This window comes from Dasypus novemcinctus, chromosome 18 (assembly GCF_030445035.2).
Source record: "Dasypus novemcinctus isolate mDasNov1 chromosome 18, mDasNov1.1.hap2, whole genome shotgun sequence".
NCBI lineage: Eukaryota > Metazoa > Chordata > Mammalia > Cingulata > Dasypodidae > Dasypus > Dasypus novemcinctus.
In genome coordinates, this window is record NC_080690.1 from 20778873 (window position 1) to 20795902 (window position 17030).

General features: G+C 40.4%; 1 protein-coding gene across 1 annotated transcript in view; it reads right to left on the reverse strand.

The window, feature by feature from the left end:
• Window positions 1–627: 627 nt before the first annotated feature.
• The window catches only part of SNTB2 (syntrophin beta 2), a 129561-nt gene continuing 113158 nt past the window's right edge, over window positions 628–17030 (reverse strand). Inside the window, exons 6-7 of the mRNA XM_058279792.2 lie at window positions 2896–3080; window positions 628–1210 (exon numbers count right to left, since the gene is read on the reverse strand). Coding sequence (XP_058135775.1) covers window positions 1118–1210; window positions 2896–3080 — 278 coding nt within the window. The 3' untranslated portion in view covers window positions 628–1117. The remainder of the gene's footprint in view (window positions 1211–2895; window positions 3081–17030) is intronic.

The window sequence follows — 17030 nt, forward strand, 5'->3', positions numbered from 1 at the left end:
CACGTCACTCTCCTGCCACAAAGGGAAAGGGCCAGAGCCAGGATCCTGCCCTGTTGTGCTGAAAAGCTGGCTTCACTACAAAATCTACTCTTTAAACAAGCTGGCTCTTCGGGAGTTAACTGTCTCAAAGGGATTTGCCAGCTAGAAAAGATGCAGTTAAGGAAACCCATCTCAGACACTGATTTCTCAAAACTAGGACACATGATCTCCCTGGAATGGCAGTGATATCCAGTTGTTCAAATTGTGACTAATAAAGCTCCACTAACCCTAACCAAAGGCACAATTGGTTAGCAATAAAAAATGGCTTAGGCTAAAATGAGGAGTTTCTTTTTAAACAAATCTTACAACATCCCCTGGCTCCTACCTAAAGTAAAATCAGAAAAATTGAAAACAAGTAAAACTTTTCTTTCAAAGCAGCAGTTCCCAACTTGCTATTCAATGTGATCACCACTAGAAAGGGAGTGGAAGGTGAGACAAATCAAATCATGCTAGTTATAAGGGGCCAAGCTTGTGATAAGGTGGGAAGTGATGGATGGGTAAGATGTAGCAAGAGCCAGGACAGATGGAAGAATCTTTGGTGATGCATAATGAAGGACTTCACAGGGTAGAAGGAACAAGTAAGAACAGTAAACTTCCACAAAATGTATTAACCTATCTGGAATAACCAAGAAGCAACTAGCTACAGCAAACTAGCACCTGGAAATGAACAAGCTTAAACAAAAGATCAAGGTTAAGCCTGAAGTAGATCTTACAAGAAGAAAAGCAAGAAAACAACTCTTGAATATTTGATTATGTTCAAAAAGAAAAACAATGAGCCACCCTTCTCAAGGGGAGAAATAAACCTAATTACTTACAAATGACATTATGATACTAGAAAATAAATCAACAGCTTCATTTTGGAACTTATTAGAGGTCCTAGCATTTCTGGCCAAGGTAGGCTCTTCTTTAAACATGGTTATGGTTCAGCAGTGATTTTCAAGTCCTTGTCAAGGCACTGTGCTGGAGAGAGCAAAGAGCATTCTTTTTGTGCTTTTTTTGGTTTTGTTTTGTTTTGTTTTTGGAGGTGGAAATACTTCTTGTGACATTCATTCAAGGCTCTTTTCTGACTTTTTGCTGCTCATACAAGCAGTCCCATGCGAGTGACTTTGGCCGACAAGAACGTGTGCAATACAAACACAATCGGCTTTGGACAAGAGTGTAGGTCCATGGTCTGTGGAGAAAAGATATCAGTTATCATTACCACATACAGACACTTTAATAAACCAACCTACTTTGATGCAATGTTCTACTTTTTACAAAGAACTTGGATAAAGAATGCGCCAAAGCTATAGAAACTCTTGGGAACTTAAAGTCACAAACAAAAGTATAATCGGAAGTAAAGTTATTCCATGTCATAATTAGAAACTAATGTGAGGTTTCACATCCACAACTAATGGGTGGTATACTGTGTTCCACCAGCCTCCCAGGAAGAAGTAAAAATAGAGGACTTCAAATAAAGAGGAATATCCTATATGGAGACTATCAGTTGTTATGTGTGAAGTGTTACCAACTATGGGTGAGATTTCTAAAGCCCTTTATAGGTTTGTGGTAGAAACAAATGCTCTTGTGGTAGATTATGCCCTCCTAAGCATGCTGTCAGGACATAGCCACCAGAAGAACAAGGAGACCTGGAGTCAGGCTTCAGGAGTCAACAAGTTTAGTAAATCTTTGGCACTGACAGCAGAGGCCAGTAATATGCCATAGTTCTGTCAACTGGGGTATTTGAAAAATGCAACTTTATTAGAAGCACAAGTTATAGAACATTAATTTCATCATTAAAATTTACATATATTAAATATAAAGCAAGGATTAAAAATAGATGAATAGCTAGGTATAATTTAACACATTGCTTCCTAAATAGCAATTGCTACTAATAACTGGTTCATTTAGTAGAAATTGGTTTTTTACAGAAACACATTTAACACTTACTAATGCTTAAGGCTTTGACAAACCCTGTTCCATGGCCTGTCCACAGCCTCCTCTTTTTTTAAGGAGGTACTGGGGATTGAAGCCAGAACCTTGTTTATTGGAAGCAGGCACTCAGCCACTGAGCTATTCCCTGTGTCCACAGCCTCCTAAAGGTTCATTTTTAAAATTAAGATTTCTAACTACAGGTGTCTCATTTGGAGGTTGAATTATATTATCTCTAAGGCCTTTTTCAGTTCTAATATTACAGGATTCTATGTTTCCAAATTTACATCTATTGTAGTAGTGTCAGTGGACATAAGATTTCATGAATGTTAAGACTTGAACACTGATGAGAAAGAAAAGGCATTATTTTACTCCTTTATCCTACTTCATTTCTGAAGTATAGTTGATTCATCTATTTCATTCCTGTAAGGAGAATCCTGGCTTTCCATTGATATTTCCTTTCAAGGGCAAGGAGGTCAGAAAAGATGATGGCTGAGTGGATATATCTCAGTATCTTCTTGTCAGATCAGCTGAGTTTCTACAGCAAACAAGTCCTTACATTACTCTTAACTTTTATCCTAACAAACTTTTAATAACAGCAACGGGTGGAATTTATTTAATAAAGTTTCCTAGCTTTTGTATTTTATATCTTATTTTTGATAAAGACTTGTTTCTCAAAGGGGTGATCTAATTTTTTTTTCCTAACATTCAAACAAAACCATGTTGGGGTTTTTTTGTTTGTTTTTTAAAGGGAGTGGAATAGTTTCCTAACATGAGGAAAGAAAACAATCCAGTCCAAACCCAATACCACTTTGAAAACAGAAAAAACAATATTTTATTCCAAATGGAATGTCAATCCATAAGTTTCTATACATGAGGTAAGAAGAGGTGAGAAAGAAGAAGAATACCTATTAGAATAAACATATTTTTCTGAAACACTCTTACCAGTTCTCCCTCAGGACCACCAAAATCCAGATACAGATTTCTGATGCCATCATCAGCAGACATTTTCAGCCCTTCAAAGGGGTAGCGGTACAATATACTGCTGGAGCCTCCATTTTCCCTGGAGATAGTGAACCCATTTTCATAGTGGACAGTGAGTCTTACTTCTTGGCCATTTAATGTGCAGCCTGTTGAAAATAAGGAAAAACATTATTGGAAAGTTCTTCCTTTCTCTATTCTCCTGACTTCAGAAGAGGAAAAAGATTCTTTTTTTTTGAGAATGTATGATGCCTAGCCTATTTAAAAACTTCATAAAGTGGGAAGCAGATTTGGCTCAACTGATAGAGCGTCTGCCTACCACATGGGAGGTCCAGGGTTCAATCACAGGGCCTCCTGACCCATGTGGTGAGCTGGCCCACACACAGTACTGATACGTGCAAGGAGTGCCCTGCCACACAAGGTGTGCGCCCTGCATGGAGACCTGCCCTGCACAAAAAAAAGCATAGCTTGCCCAGGAGTGGCGCCATACATGGAGAGCTGATGCAGCATGATGGCGCAACAAAAAGAGACATAGATTCCTGTTACCGCTGACAAGAATAGAAATGGACACAGAAGAACACATAGCGAATGGACACAGAGAGCAGACAACTGAGGGGAGGGGAAGGGGAGAGAAACAAATAAAAATAAACTTCATAAAGTGTTTTGTTTTTTTTTTTTTTAAAGATTTTATTTATTTATTTAATTTCCCCCCCTTCCCTGGTTGTCTGTTCTTGGTGTCTATTTGCTGCGTCTTGTTTCTTTGCCCGCTTCTGTTGTCGTCAGCGGCACGGGAAGTGTGGGCGGCGTCATTCCTGGGCAGGCTGCTCTTTTCTTTTCACGCTGGGCGGCTTTCCTCACGGGCGCACTCCTTGCGTGTGGGGCTCCCCCACGTGGGGGACACCCTTGCGTGGCACGGCACTCCTTGCGCGCATCAGCGCTGCGCATGGCCAGCTCCACACGGGTCAAGGAGGCCCGGGGTTTGAACCGCGGACCTCCCATATGGTAGACGGACGCCCTAACCACTGGGCAAAAGTCCGTTTCCCTAATTGTTGTTTTAATTCACATAAACCTTTTGTTTTGATAAAGCATATTCATGGCTTAGATTTTTTTCTACCTATAGTCCATAGCTTATATTTAATGTGTTTTTTTTAAACAAATCAATCTTATTGATATATATTAACAAAGCATAAATCCACCCAAAGTGTACTATCAAGGTATTTGGTATAATCACATACTTACACATTTATCACTTCAATCATTATTAGAGTATTTTCATTATTCTAATAATAGTAATTGTGATGGTTAGACTATTGTGTCAACTTGGCCAGGTAATTGTGCCCAATTGTTTGGTTAAGCAAGCACTGGGCTAACTGTAATACAAGGGCATTTATGGACTTTAGTCACCATTGACTTTACTGCAGTGTTTTAAATCAGAGATAGCTGATTACAACTACATCGATCAGGGAGATTGCCATCAGCAATGAGTGATGCCTTGAAAGGGGAAGTGATTCCAGCATTGAGAGAGAATTTTTCAGCTCGTTTTTGGATGGCCAACATCTCCCAGAACTTGTCAAAAACCTTCACTGGACTTTCATTGGAGCCCTGGTTGCAGCCTGCCTGTGGAACCTGGACTTGTGCATCCCCACTTGTGCATGAGAGACTCTTATAAAATTGCATACTATTGACAGATATCTCTTGTTGATTCTGTTTCCCTAGAGAACCCTGACTAATATAGTAATAAACAAAAAAACAGACAAATGAAAACTTATCACCCCTCAATCTCTCTATGCTTCTCCTGCCGTAATTATTTTGTGTTTACATTTTGCAAAAAGTCTTATATATGCAATATTACTCATACTTGTATTTCACATGAGGTTCCACTATGTTATACAGTCTCACGTTGTTTTTCAGCTTTCCTTCTAGTAATATACATGCCCTTAGACTTTCCCTTTCAACCACAGCCATACCCATATATTAATAATAGGACTGCTATTACAAACACAATGATGTGCTCTCACCATTTCTATTCACTTAACATGGCTTAGCTTTTAAATCATATTTACATATGAGGGAAACTTCTAGGCCCCAATAGGGAACAGTGAAGTTGCTCCAGCTGAAAGGAATGCATGCACCACATATGTTTTAAACCTAAAGAGCAAGACTTAAAGGCAGGGAATACCAGACACATCATCCTCTAGACTAGATCACAGGAGCTAGAGAAAAGCATAAGACTTGGGGAAGTTCATACAATCACCACTAGATGCCCCTAACTTCAAACTATAGAACAAACTGGGAGGTGTGTTACTTTTAGATGAACCAGAGGTAGGTTTCTGATAATTTTAAGTGAAATTTCCTCCTATTGTTAACAATTGGGTCAAGGATGGAAGGGTTTTCCATTGATAAATACAGAACAATATTAGAACAGCAAAGAGGAGGTTTTTTGAATATCAGAAATTTCCAAATCAAAGCAGTAGAGCCACCCAAAGCCTTGTCCAAAAACTTCCTCTTGGCATTTGTACCAAACAAGTTTCCCTGTACTTCTGGCATCATCTCCTGGGCTATGAGATCCAGTCAGTTTTCTAGGGTATTAGGAACCTTTATTTTATGATCTCCATTATTGTTCTCAACACCACCAGCTATATCCCCAGGCAGGTAGGTTTCCTGATCAATTTGGACATCAACATCTTTTTTGGTGGTAACTTTGTACATAGGGATTACTTTCTGCACCACAGACTTTACCATAGGGAAACCCTCTTTCCTGCAACTGGTACAAACCCTGGAAGACCAATTGCTTTAGCTTGCTAAAGGCTGCCAATGCAGTATAACAGAAATGAGTTGGTTTCTACAATGGGATTTAAAAGCTTAGCATTCCAAGGCCGGGGAAAACGTCCAAGTCAAGGCATCACATAAAAAAAGGTCTCTCACCAAGTTGCAGCTGTTGGTGATCCTGGACTCCTGCCACGTGGCAAGGCACAATGGCAGCTCCAACAGTCTCTGCCTTCTCCTCCAGGCTCACTTTCTCCCTGAGCTGTGAGCGATCAGGTACATGGGAGGGCATATCTCTGCCTTCTCCTCCAGGCTGTGCTGCTTTCAGCTTCTTGCTCTCATGGCATTCTCTTTGCTTAGTGGATTCCTCTCTGCCTCTGTGGCCTTTCTGTGTCTGTGGCTCTCTATTCCTCCATTTATAAAGGACTCCAGTAAGAGGATTAAGACCCACCCTAGGTCATGCCCTACTTAAGTAATCTAACAAAAGGAAGTTCCCTTTAACTGAATCTAATCAAAAGATCCCATCTACAATAGGTTATACCCACAGGAATGGATTAGCTTTAAGAATATGATCTTCTGGGGACCACCCAGCATCAAACTGTCACACCAGTCCAACCAGCAGCACTTGGTACCTTGGTGTATCCTTTACTACCTTGCTGAGTCTCTGTTTCACTTTGTTTAGTAGGTCTGTGATAACGTCATGTCTGGTTCTGAGGACTTTAAGCTTTGCTTGATTCATCAAATCGGATACCTAAATTTTCTTTTGCTGCTTCATATGCTTTTCTTTCTCCTCAAAATATTTCATAACCATCAGTCTTTGGGTATGCACAAGATGACTTTTCTCAATGTTGAACTCTTCTTCTGCATTTGGATCTGTTTCTCCTGCTTCTTCTTCAGTGAAAGCCATCATATGCTTAATTTGCTTTTTTTTTTTTTTAAAGATTTATTTATTTAATTTCCCTCCCTCCCCTGGTTGTCTGTTCTCTGTGTCTATTTGCTGCATCTTGTTTCTTTGCCCGCTTCTGTTGTCGTCAGCGGCACAGGAAGTGTGGGCGGCGCCATTCCTGGGCAGGCTGCTCTTTCTTTTCACGCTGGGCGGCTTTCCTCACAGGCGCACTCCTTGTGCGTGGGGCTCCCCCACGCGGGGGACACCCTTGGGTGGCATGGCACTCCTTGTGCGCATCAGCACTGCGCATGGCCAGCTCCACACGGGTCAAGGAGGCCCGGGGTTTGAACCGCGGACCTCCCATATGGTAGACGGACGCCCTAACCACTGGGCCAAAGTCCGTTTCCCTTAATCTGCTTTTGAAAGTCAGCATTGCTAAGGGCTATGGTGAAAGTGATGCTAGGCTGGTGGGCAACAGGCTTATTTGAAAGAGTAGGTTTTGTTTTGATCATTCATGTCAACCTCTTGATTGAGACAAGGAAGAAAAGACTATAACTCTCCTTGACATCTGATTCTGCTTAATTCAGTCAAACCCTGGGCTGGCAGTAGGCTGTGTGTGATACTGGACAAGTCAAGAGGTATAGTCCCTGCTCTCAAGGACTTCATAAATGCACAGGCATAAACATGAAATCCGTAACTTTTTAAGATAGAGAATATGAATATGGTTAAACACCAAACTGAATAAGGCCATAGTAAAGGAAGGGCTTCTTGGAGGAGATAGGCTCTTAGATAGGCCCTAAAGAATAGGTAAAATTGGTTAGACAGGGAGGAACAGGAAGTGGGCAAGAAGAAAGAGCAAAGGTAGAGATACACATGGCATATTTAAGGGGCAGTAACATGGTTTGGCTGGTACTTGGGAAGATAATAAGGATGCTTATCAAAGGTAATGGCTATAGTCAGCAAAAGTGAAAAGGCAGTTCCTGTTCAGACAAGTAAGGGTGAAAAAGGGAACATGGGTACAGTAGAATGAAGTACGTGTTACTGTCAGAGAGATGGATAAAATGCTACGGGAACATAGCGGAAAAGGGAAAATTAAGTAGGGAATTTGAAAAGGCTTAATAGAAGTGCTATTTCAATTGGATGTTAAGTAATAAAAATTATAACAACAATGGGCACTTTGTTAAGTGTATACTATACATCAGAATAAGTTAATATATTCATGACATTTGAACTCATCTGAAAATTAAAATAATGAACTTTTAGGTTTTAAAAAAAATTTATTGCTAAGTAGCAAAAAACACCCTCATCTCTCCTCTAAGATTCATCTGATCATGGAGAACTATTTCAATTCCTACCCACAAACCTGGGCAGGAATCAAGGACAAGGGGGAGATCCCAGCTGGGATAAGAGATGGCAGAGGAGCTAGGTCTTTGTGTGGACAAGTCACATAAACCATGACTCCAGGTTACTGTATGTGCTCATCCATGTCCAATCCTTCTAAACTAAATTCTCTGATAAGAATTTCTCTGTATCATGAATAATCTGCACTTGGAAATTCTCTGGCTTCATCTTTAAGGTTTCAATTATTATATTCACTTTTAATGAATTGTGATATAATTCACCCATTTTAAAGTGTACAATTCAATGGATATTGAGTATATTCAGAGATGCATATATTCATTTATTTTAATCCATAGATTTGACTGTTTAATAATATAAATTATTCTGTTTTTCAAAACAGATTCAAAAGAATCCAGAGCAATGAGTGATTCTCAATCCTGGCTGGATATTTAAAACAATCTGTGGAAACCTGAATGTGCCAGCCAACTTAAATTAGAATCAATGGAGATAGAGCCTGGGCACTGACACTATTAAAGAATGGGTCCCAGGTTTTTCTAATGCGCTGTTGTGATTGAGAATCACTGGTCTAGAGCATTGATACTTGTTTTTGGTACCATTCCCTACAATTTATGCTAACCTTATCTAATTGAGTATATGAGGAACTGGAATTGGGACAAGAAGGGAAAGGTCATTTGGGCCCCAGGGAAAAAATCCATTATTTTCAGCCCTTGGTTTGATAGGAAATCCTCCAACTAAAATTCTAATCTCTCCCCCAGCTTCTTGGTAATATATTGTAAAATTCTTTATAGAGATGGATTTAGTGTATGGGGCTAATTGATGGCTCCTTAGGCAAAACCCCAAAATTATTGTTTTTTCCTGATTATACAAGTATGATACAACTTTAAAATTTAAACAATATAAAAGTGCAGTTGGGAGTGGATGTGCCTCAAGTGGTTGAGTGCCTGCTTCCCACACGGAGGTCACAGGTTCCAACACTGGTGTCTCCTAAAAACAAACAAAAAGCAATCAAATGAAAAATCCAACCTAGGGGAACCGATGTGGCTCAGTGGTGGGGCACTGGCTTCCCACATATGAGGTCCTAGGTCGAATCTCTGGCCCTGTATCTAAAGAAAGAAAAAGTGCACTAAAATTGTGCATCAGGGATGTAGTAAAAGTCAGGGATGGCTACTCCATAAATTACTCAGGAATAAAAAGCAAAACCTACCTTCAACTTTTATGATGGGGAAGTATATCTCCACCCATTCTTTCCTCTCTTCCATCTGTCTATTTCCCTGGCTAAGGCAATTCTTCAACCTGTGCTTTGAATTGCATTCACCACCACCTTCTCAAAAACTGTGCAAGATTGATTATTCCTTCTTTCGCTTTCATTTTCAACACATCCCTCTTAACCAGAGCCTTCCTTTTAACTTAAAATGGTGACATCTCTCCCATTATTAAGGAAATATCAGTTCTTTGCCTTCGTCCAACTTCCATTCCCCTCTTTCCTCCTCTTCACAGTAAAACCTCTTCAAAGAGTTGTGCACACACAGTTCCTCTGTATCACCTCCCATTCACTCCTTAGTGCTCACTAACAGGGCACCCATCATGTCCATGTTGCTAACCCAACCCAATTCTTTAGCCTTCCTCTTACTTGATACTCATTGTTAGCTGTCTACCCAGCTTCTATTTCTCCATTCCTCCTTTACAGCTGAACCCCAATTTTATTTCTGGTTTATACTCCCTCTGGGTGTGTTTCAGGGAAAGGTGACCTCAATGTCCAGAGTAAATAACCTCTAGACCAGTGAATGGCTTTCCACTGGTGATTGTTATTACACCAGGGTAGGCATATTAACTAACCTGGCTCAATCAGAACTATGGCTGGGAAGAAAAGATTCCCTCTCTTTTAGTCTTCTTTTCTCTCTTATGTTAGATAATACATTTTCTTTAATGTTTAATCTAGTTTGAATGGACATTTTCTGTTAATGTCAGCCTAAACCATCCGAACTGATACATGACCCAACTGACCATTCCTTTCCTTTACATATTCTTCCTTTTACTTCCACCTCACTTACAACCCCTACCCACTCTGGCCTTCCTTCTGCTACTCTGCCTACTATTTCTTTTTTTTTTTTAAAAGATCTATTTTTTAGATATTTCTCCCCCCCCCCCCCAGTTGTCTGCTCTGTGTCCATTTGCTGTGTGTTCTTCTGTGACTGCTTCTATCCTTATCAGTGGCACTGGGAATCTGTGTTTCTTTTTGTTGCGTCATCTTGCTGCGTCAGCTCTCTGTATGTGCAGCACCACTCTTGGGCAGGCTGCACTTTCTTTCGTGCTGGGTGGCTCTCCTTACTAGGCGCACTCCTTGCGTGTGGGGCTCCCCTACACAGGGGACACCTCTGCGAGGCATGGCACTCCTTGCGCACATCAGCACTGCGCGTGGGCCAGCTCCACACGGATCAAGGAGGCCCGGGGTTTGAACCGCAGACCTCCCATGTGGTAGGCAGATGCCCTATCCACTGGACCAAGTCCGTTTCCCTCTGCCTACTATTTCAATCTCCTCTATCTAACCAATAAATGTTTTAGTTTCTCCAGATTTGATTCTATTCTCTCAGCATTCTATTTGCTTTCCTTCAAAGATCCCATCCATATGTATGGCTTCAACTGCAACATGGATGTCTATCTCACAAATGCTGATCTCCTTTAAATTCCTTCCTATATATTCAGCTATAAATGAGATATCTCCACTTGAAAATGTCAAAGGCACCTCACTGAATTCAATTTTTTTTTTTTTTTTTAGTAGCAAGAGAATTTAATGTAAAGTGAAAGTACATACTCAAGGCTCAAAACTGGAGTGCAGGCGTGCTGGTAAGGATTGCATGAGTTGTGCCTGCTGGGACTGGAGGTACTGTTTTATTATGGCTGGCTCCCCTCCTTATTTCCCCTCCATGTAAATTAGGACTTCTAAGTTCCAACATTCTCATTGCAAAAGAGGGATTGAAAACTACAGGAACAGTCTGGGGGAGGGGTTGGTGAAACCTGTGGTGGTCAGGTGATGGGTCGGCCTTTTGTCATCTAGTATCTTCTGGAATTAAGCCTAGGGCCCTAGGCCTTGGGTGGGTGATTTTCTACTGCAGTTAGGTATTATCTGATGGTAATTTTCTGTTGGTCCTCCTCCTTTGCCAAGTTATCTCTCTTCTCCTACCTTCCTCTACCTCATAGAAAATTCCATCCCTTATTCTTAAGGAGTGATGAACGAGGATGATCTGTCTTCTATAACTACTTCATGCTGCCTTTCGGATGTTGTTCTAGCTACTGTGAGAGTGGAATTCTCTGGCTACTAAATCTAAAGATCCCGAGAGGACTGGCTGAGAGGTTTTTGGCTGGGATTGGAGAAAATCCCTGCACGACCATCATCTTAAAGTGGAGCTGTTGAAGTATGGAAGATACAAATTTAATTAGTAGGTTGAATAAGCAGGGCCCAAAGATTAAGAGTAGAAACTAGAACTAATGGTCTAAGGAGGGAAAGGAACCAAGTGAGGGAGGGGAGAACAGATTTTACAGTTTCCAAGATGAACGAGGAATCAAGTCCTAGTTTATTGGTAATTTGGCTGGATTTCTGTATCACCAGTGGCAACAATAGAAAACAAGGTTTCAGCAGTTCCCTTTTTAGAGGAAGTATTGAAAGAGGGAGATGTACCTAGAAAGAAACAGGGTACGACAGGGGCTAAACTTTTTAACTATTAGGGGTGCATGAAAGGATGCGTGTGGAAGCTGTCCCTTCCACCCACACGGATGTGTTTGTTAAGATGTTACCAATAGGGATGTTATCAGTGAGGTTAGTGTTGGTATAGCATATCCAACATGAACTCAATTTTTCTTCTCCTTCCTCCTGTGTCCCCTGTCTTTGTAAATGGCATCATCATCCATTTAGTTATGTGAGTGATAGATAAATCAGAACTCTCCCTTGTCACCCCTTCTTTACTTCTCCCCACTTTGAATACATCTCCAAGTCCTGTCCCTTATAGTTTTTAAATATCTATGGAATCTGTTTCCTTCTCTTCTTCTTCACTACTATCATTCTTTGCCTGTAATAGCCTATTCTTAACTCTTGTGAATTCATTCTCCACACTGATTCAGAATTACATTTAAGAAATACAAATCTGATCATATGACTGTCTCTTCTCCTTCCCATTGCTGTTGGGTTAACATGGTGAATGAGGCATGTGTAGTTGGTCCCTACCTAACTCTTCAAGCTCATCTCCCAATATGTGCCTTCTCACTTACTCTGCACACCAGCTACCCTAGCCTTCTTTAAATTCTTTCCTATTTCATTCAGGACCTTTACATTGCTATTTCATAGCCTGGAATGCTCCAATTCTTCTTTCAGCACATCTATGCTCCTTTGTGGCACTGATTACAACCATTATTTTCATATAGTAATATGCTGCTTTGATTAATATCTGTCCCTCGCTCTGACCTATTAGCACCATGAGGGCAGAGGTCATATATTTTTTTAAAGATTTATTTTATTTATTGCTTCCTAGCCCCTTGTTGTTTGCAGTTGCTGTATCTGTTTGTCTTCCTTGTTTCTTTAGGAGTCAACGGGAACTGAACCTGGGACCTCCAATGTGGGAAGGAGGCACCTAATCACTTGAGCCACCTCCAGTCCCTGCTTTGTTGGGTCTCTCATTAGGTTTTTCTTCTTGTGTCTCTTGTTTCATCATCTTGTATCAGCTTGCTGTGCCTGCCCGTCACGCCAGCTGTCTTCTTTAGGAGGCACCAGGAACCGAACCACAGACCTCCCATGTGGTAGGTGGGAACTCAGTTGCTTGAACCACATCTGCTACCCCATATTACTTTTTTTAAAAAGATTCATTTATTTATTTCTCTCCATCCTCCTCATTGTCTGTTCTCTGGGTCCACTCACTGTGTATTCTTCTGCGTCTGCTTGTCTTCTCTTTAGGAGGCAATGGGAACCGATCCTGGGACCTTCCGGAGTGGGAGAGAGGTGCTCAATATCTTGTGCCACCTCAGCTCCCTGGTCTGCTGTATCTCTTATTGTCTCTCCTCTGTGTCTCTTTTTGTTGCATTATCTTGCACCAGCTCTCCTTGGGCCAGCTTTTGCTGTGCGGGCCAGCTCTTCTCTCAGGCCAGCTCACTGTGTAGGCCAGCTCTCCACTTTGGCCAGCTTGCCTTTACCAGGAGGCCCTGGGAACCAAACCCTGCACTTCCCATATCGTAGATAAGAGCCCAATCACTTAAGCCACATCCGCTTCCCTCCATGTTACTTTTAACTTTCCAGTATCTAACATGGAAGCTAGCAGATAGTAGGCAGTTGATAAATGTGTATGAAAAAGGGGGTGTATATGGAAGCTCTGTATTTTCTGCATGAGTTTTCTGTAAACCTACAACTTCTAAAATTTTAAGAAAGTCAACTGTGAAAAATAATTGAAAGTCATCTGTGAGAAAATAATTGAATAAAAAAAAATATGCTATGGATACATAGAATGGGAGGACTTAAAATTAGTCCAGAGATTAGGAAAGATTCCCTGAATCATTTACATGCTTTAAATTGAAATCAGAAAGAAGGAATGGCTGGTGTGGTGTTTTAGAGCTGTCTTTGTACCCCAGAAAAACTTTTATGTTCTTAATCTTAATCCATTCCTTTGGTTATGAACCCATGCCAAGGAGGAACTTTTGATGAGGTTACTTCAGTTAAGGTGTGGTCTACCTCAATTAGGATGGTCTTAATCCTATTACTGGAGGCCTTTAAAAGTAGAATGAAATTGAGAGAGAGAGAGAAAGCCACTCAGGTTGCAGTGTGAAAAAGGCAAGAATGGGAGTAGAGGGGCCAGCTAAGTGGCTTTTGAAATAGTTGACATGAGAAGACAGTGACTTGGACTGGGGTGGTTACAGTGAGATGGAAAGAAGTGGACCAGGTGATCCTGAGTATTTTCTCAGCTAAACACCCTTGGTGCTCAGATCACAGAGAGAACAGGTAAGAACAGGCAAACCCCTCAGCAAAGACTCTGCAGTTAAATCCCTGTAGAAACATTTGTTTAATAAGTTTAAAAAGCACCAAATATATGATGCTCTCTTCAATCCACATCCACTGTTCCTGACCTTCCAGAAAAAAATAAATAAAACCAAAATAAATTAAAAGAAAACCCAAACCCCCAGACAAATAAGATTCCTTAAGAGAAATAAATTGATTCTTGTCTATTCTAAGTATAAATCTCTTTGGTGGAAAGGAAGAGGGAACAATGTGTATTAAGTTGCCTCCTACATATCTTATTCACATTATATTATCACAACAGCCTAATATTTACAGCCAGGATTTCAGGTTCAGGGAAATAAAGAGACCCGAAGTCACCGAACTAATATTGTAGAATTCAGATTTGTGTCTCCTGACCACAAAGCTCATGCTCCTACACTTCCAGGTTTTCTCTTATAGGATGTGCTCAATACATAAGTACTCAATTAAGTACTCATAATGATCCTGAGTCTCCTAAGTGGAGGGGGCATTGGCTTTTTCAGACTATGGGGGTATTGTTGAGTGTAATGGTGTACATTAAAGAAAACTTTCTAAGAAGCACCCTAATATTAAAAAAAAATTAATAAAGCTAGGAAAAAAAAGACTCATTAACTAATGCTAAATCAGTAATTGTTACACCAAGGTAAACAATGGTAAATATAACCTATGTTATCTATTTTGTCTCCTTTTAAATGGGAGACTGAGATTGTGGTTACCAGTATATCATGGAAGAGCACTCAGGGACAAAGAAATTCTATGCTGCAGACCCTGTCCCTGCTGCTCAGGGGCCAGTTATGTGGTAGGAAAGTTTTGAAAGGCTCTGGGGAGCTTCACTGTTTATAGCAAGACCCTTGGCACATCCCTCCAGCAGCCACAGCATGGTGTGTATCATCCGGGGCTCCTACAGGTCACAGGCTTTCAGAACAACCAAGAAGGGAATAGGCCTCGCAGGTTCAATGGCCCAGAACTGTTCTAGAGAAAGGCTGGAGCAATATTCCCAGTAACTCACATAGGACAAGCCAGCTAAGCATGCCTGGGGTTACAGAGAAGAACATTTATACTGGGTTCCTCTCTTATAGCTACTTGGTTAAAGTAGGAAGTAGGTCTTGTTAATTTTTATTTTTCCCATTACAAAGCACGTGTTTGGTAAATAAAAGCAAATATCTGTTGATTTAATGAGGTAAGAGAGACCGATGCATGCTCTTTTATGTTCTTCGGAGTGTACTATGGCTATAAGAATGCGTCATCTAGAGAGGGAACAACGGGCTTAAGGTGCTGGGTTTTGGAGTCAGAAAGTCACACTCACTCAGTTCCCTCTTCTTGAAAATGGAGGTGATAACACCTTTCCTAGAGGATTGTTTGTGAGAGTTGGATGATATATGTATGCCATTCATGCCTTTTGATATATATATACCTATTATTCTTTGTTTTTGTCCTTCCTGTCTCAAAAGTAGATGCAATGCCTACCTTATTTTAGTATTACCAGTAAAAGCACAGAGTGTACATTCAATAAATATTTGCCAAGGAAATGAGAGGGATGCAAAAGAATTTCTAAGAACAGCACAGCCAGAGCAAACTCTTTCCTCATATATGCTAACAATATAAGTATTTCAAAATGTCCATTTATCTTTTCTGTTCCCAGATTTTCAATGTATTTATTATTTATATCTACTAATTCTTAGTCTTCACATCACCAAAGCTAAAGAAAGTAAAGTATCTTCATAAAGTACTTGTATGGTTTTAAAATTTTAAGAGCTTAGGTTACTGGAATGATAAAAACAAGCTTTTAAAAGGATACTTATTAAAGCTGAAGCAACTACACACATATACATACTTTCATATTTTCAAATCCTATGACAACTGGAAAAAGGCTTATGTGCCTGAGGAAGTTAAATGCATTTTCTAACTCATTAATCTTTTTTTTTTTTAAAGATTTATTTATTTATTTCTCTCCCCTCCCCCCCCACCCCGGCTGTCTGTTCTCCGTGTCTATTTGCTGCATCTTCTTTGTCCGCTTTTATTGTTGTCAGAAGCACGGGAATCTGTGTTTCTTTTTGTTGCGTCATCTTGTTGTGTCAGTTGTGTGTGTGTGCGGCACCATTCCTGGGCAGGCTAAACTTTCTTTCGCGCTGGGCTGCTCTCCTTATGGGGTGCACTCCTTGTGCGTGGGGCTCCTCTATGCGGGGGACACCCCTGCGTGGCAGGGCACTCCTTGCGCGCATCAGCACTGCGCATGGGCCAGCGCCACACGGGTCAAAGAGGCCCGGGGTTTGAACTGCAGACCTCCCATGTGGTAGACGGACGCCCTAACCACTGGGCCAACTCCGCTGCCCTAACTCATTAATCTTGAAGTTCATATTTGCTAGGAGGAAAAGTCCTTGTGTATCAGAAGGCTCAGTGATCAATTCTACTACACCTATACCTAATAAAGGTTTAAAACGAAATGAGCATTATGAAGATCATGTATTGCATTCACTAACCCAACACTTGTAGGCTTTTACAGAAATTTTTCTAAATGGGTAAACTTACTAAAACATGTAAGAGACAAGAAACAGAGCTTAATTTATTTCTTTTTATCAGTTTCCTGACTTTCTTAGGCCACAAATATCTAAATAGATGGAACAACATGTTACAACTATAGTTTTAAATAAACCTTTCTAAATCTCTCAACAATTTAACAAAAGGTGGTAACATGCATCTGAACAGCATTCTGGCTTATATATTTCTGTGTGAATAGGTACACAAATACCCACATACACACATTTTAAAGGAATTATGCTCTTGTCAAAGTGATAAACATAACGTGGTGTATACATATAAGGGACTATTATAGTGGTAAAAAGGAATTAAGTTCTGATACATACTACAATATGAATGAACTTTGAAAACATATTAATCCAAAAAGAAAATAAGATTCCACTTATATGAAATATCTAGAATAAGTAAATTCATAGAGACAGAAAGGAGATTAGAGTCACCAGGGGCTTGGGGGAGAGAGAATGGGAAGTTATTTAGTAATGGATGGTGGAGATAGTTGCACAATGTTGTAAATATAGTTAATGCCACTAAATG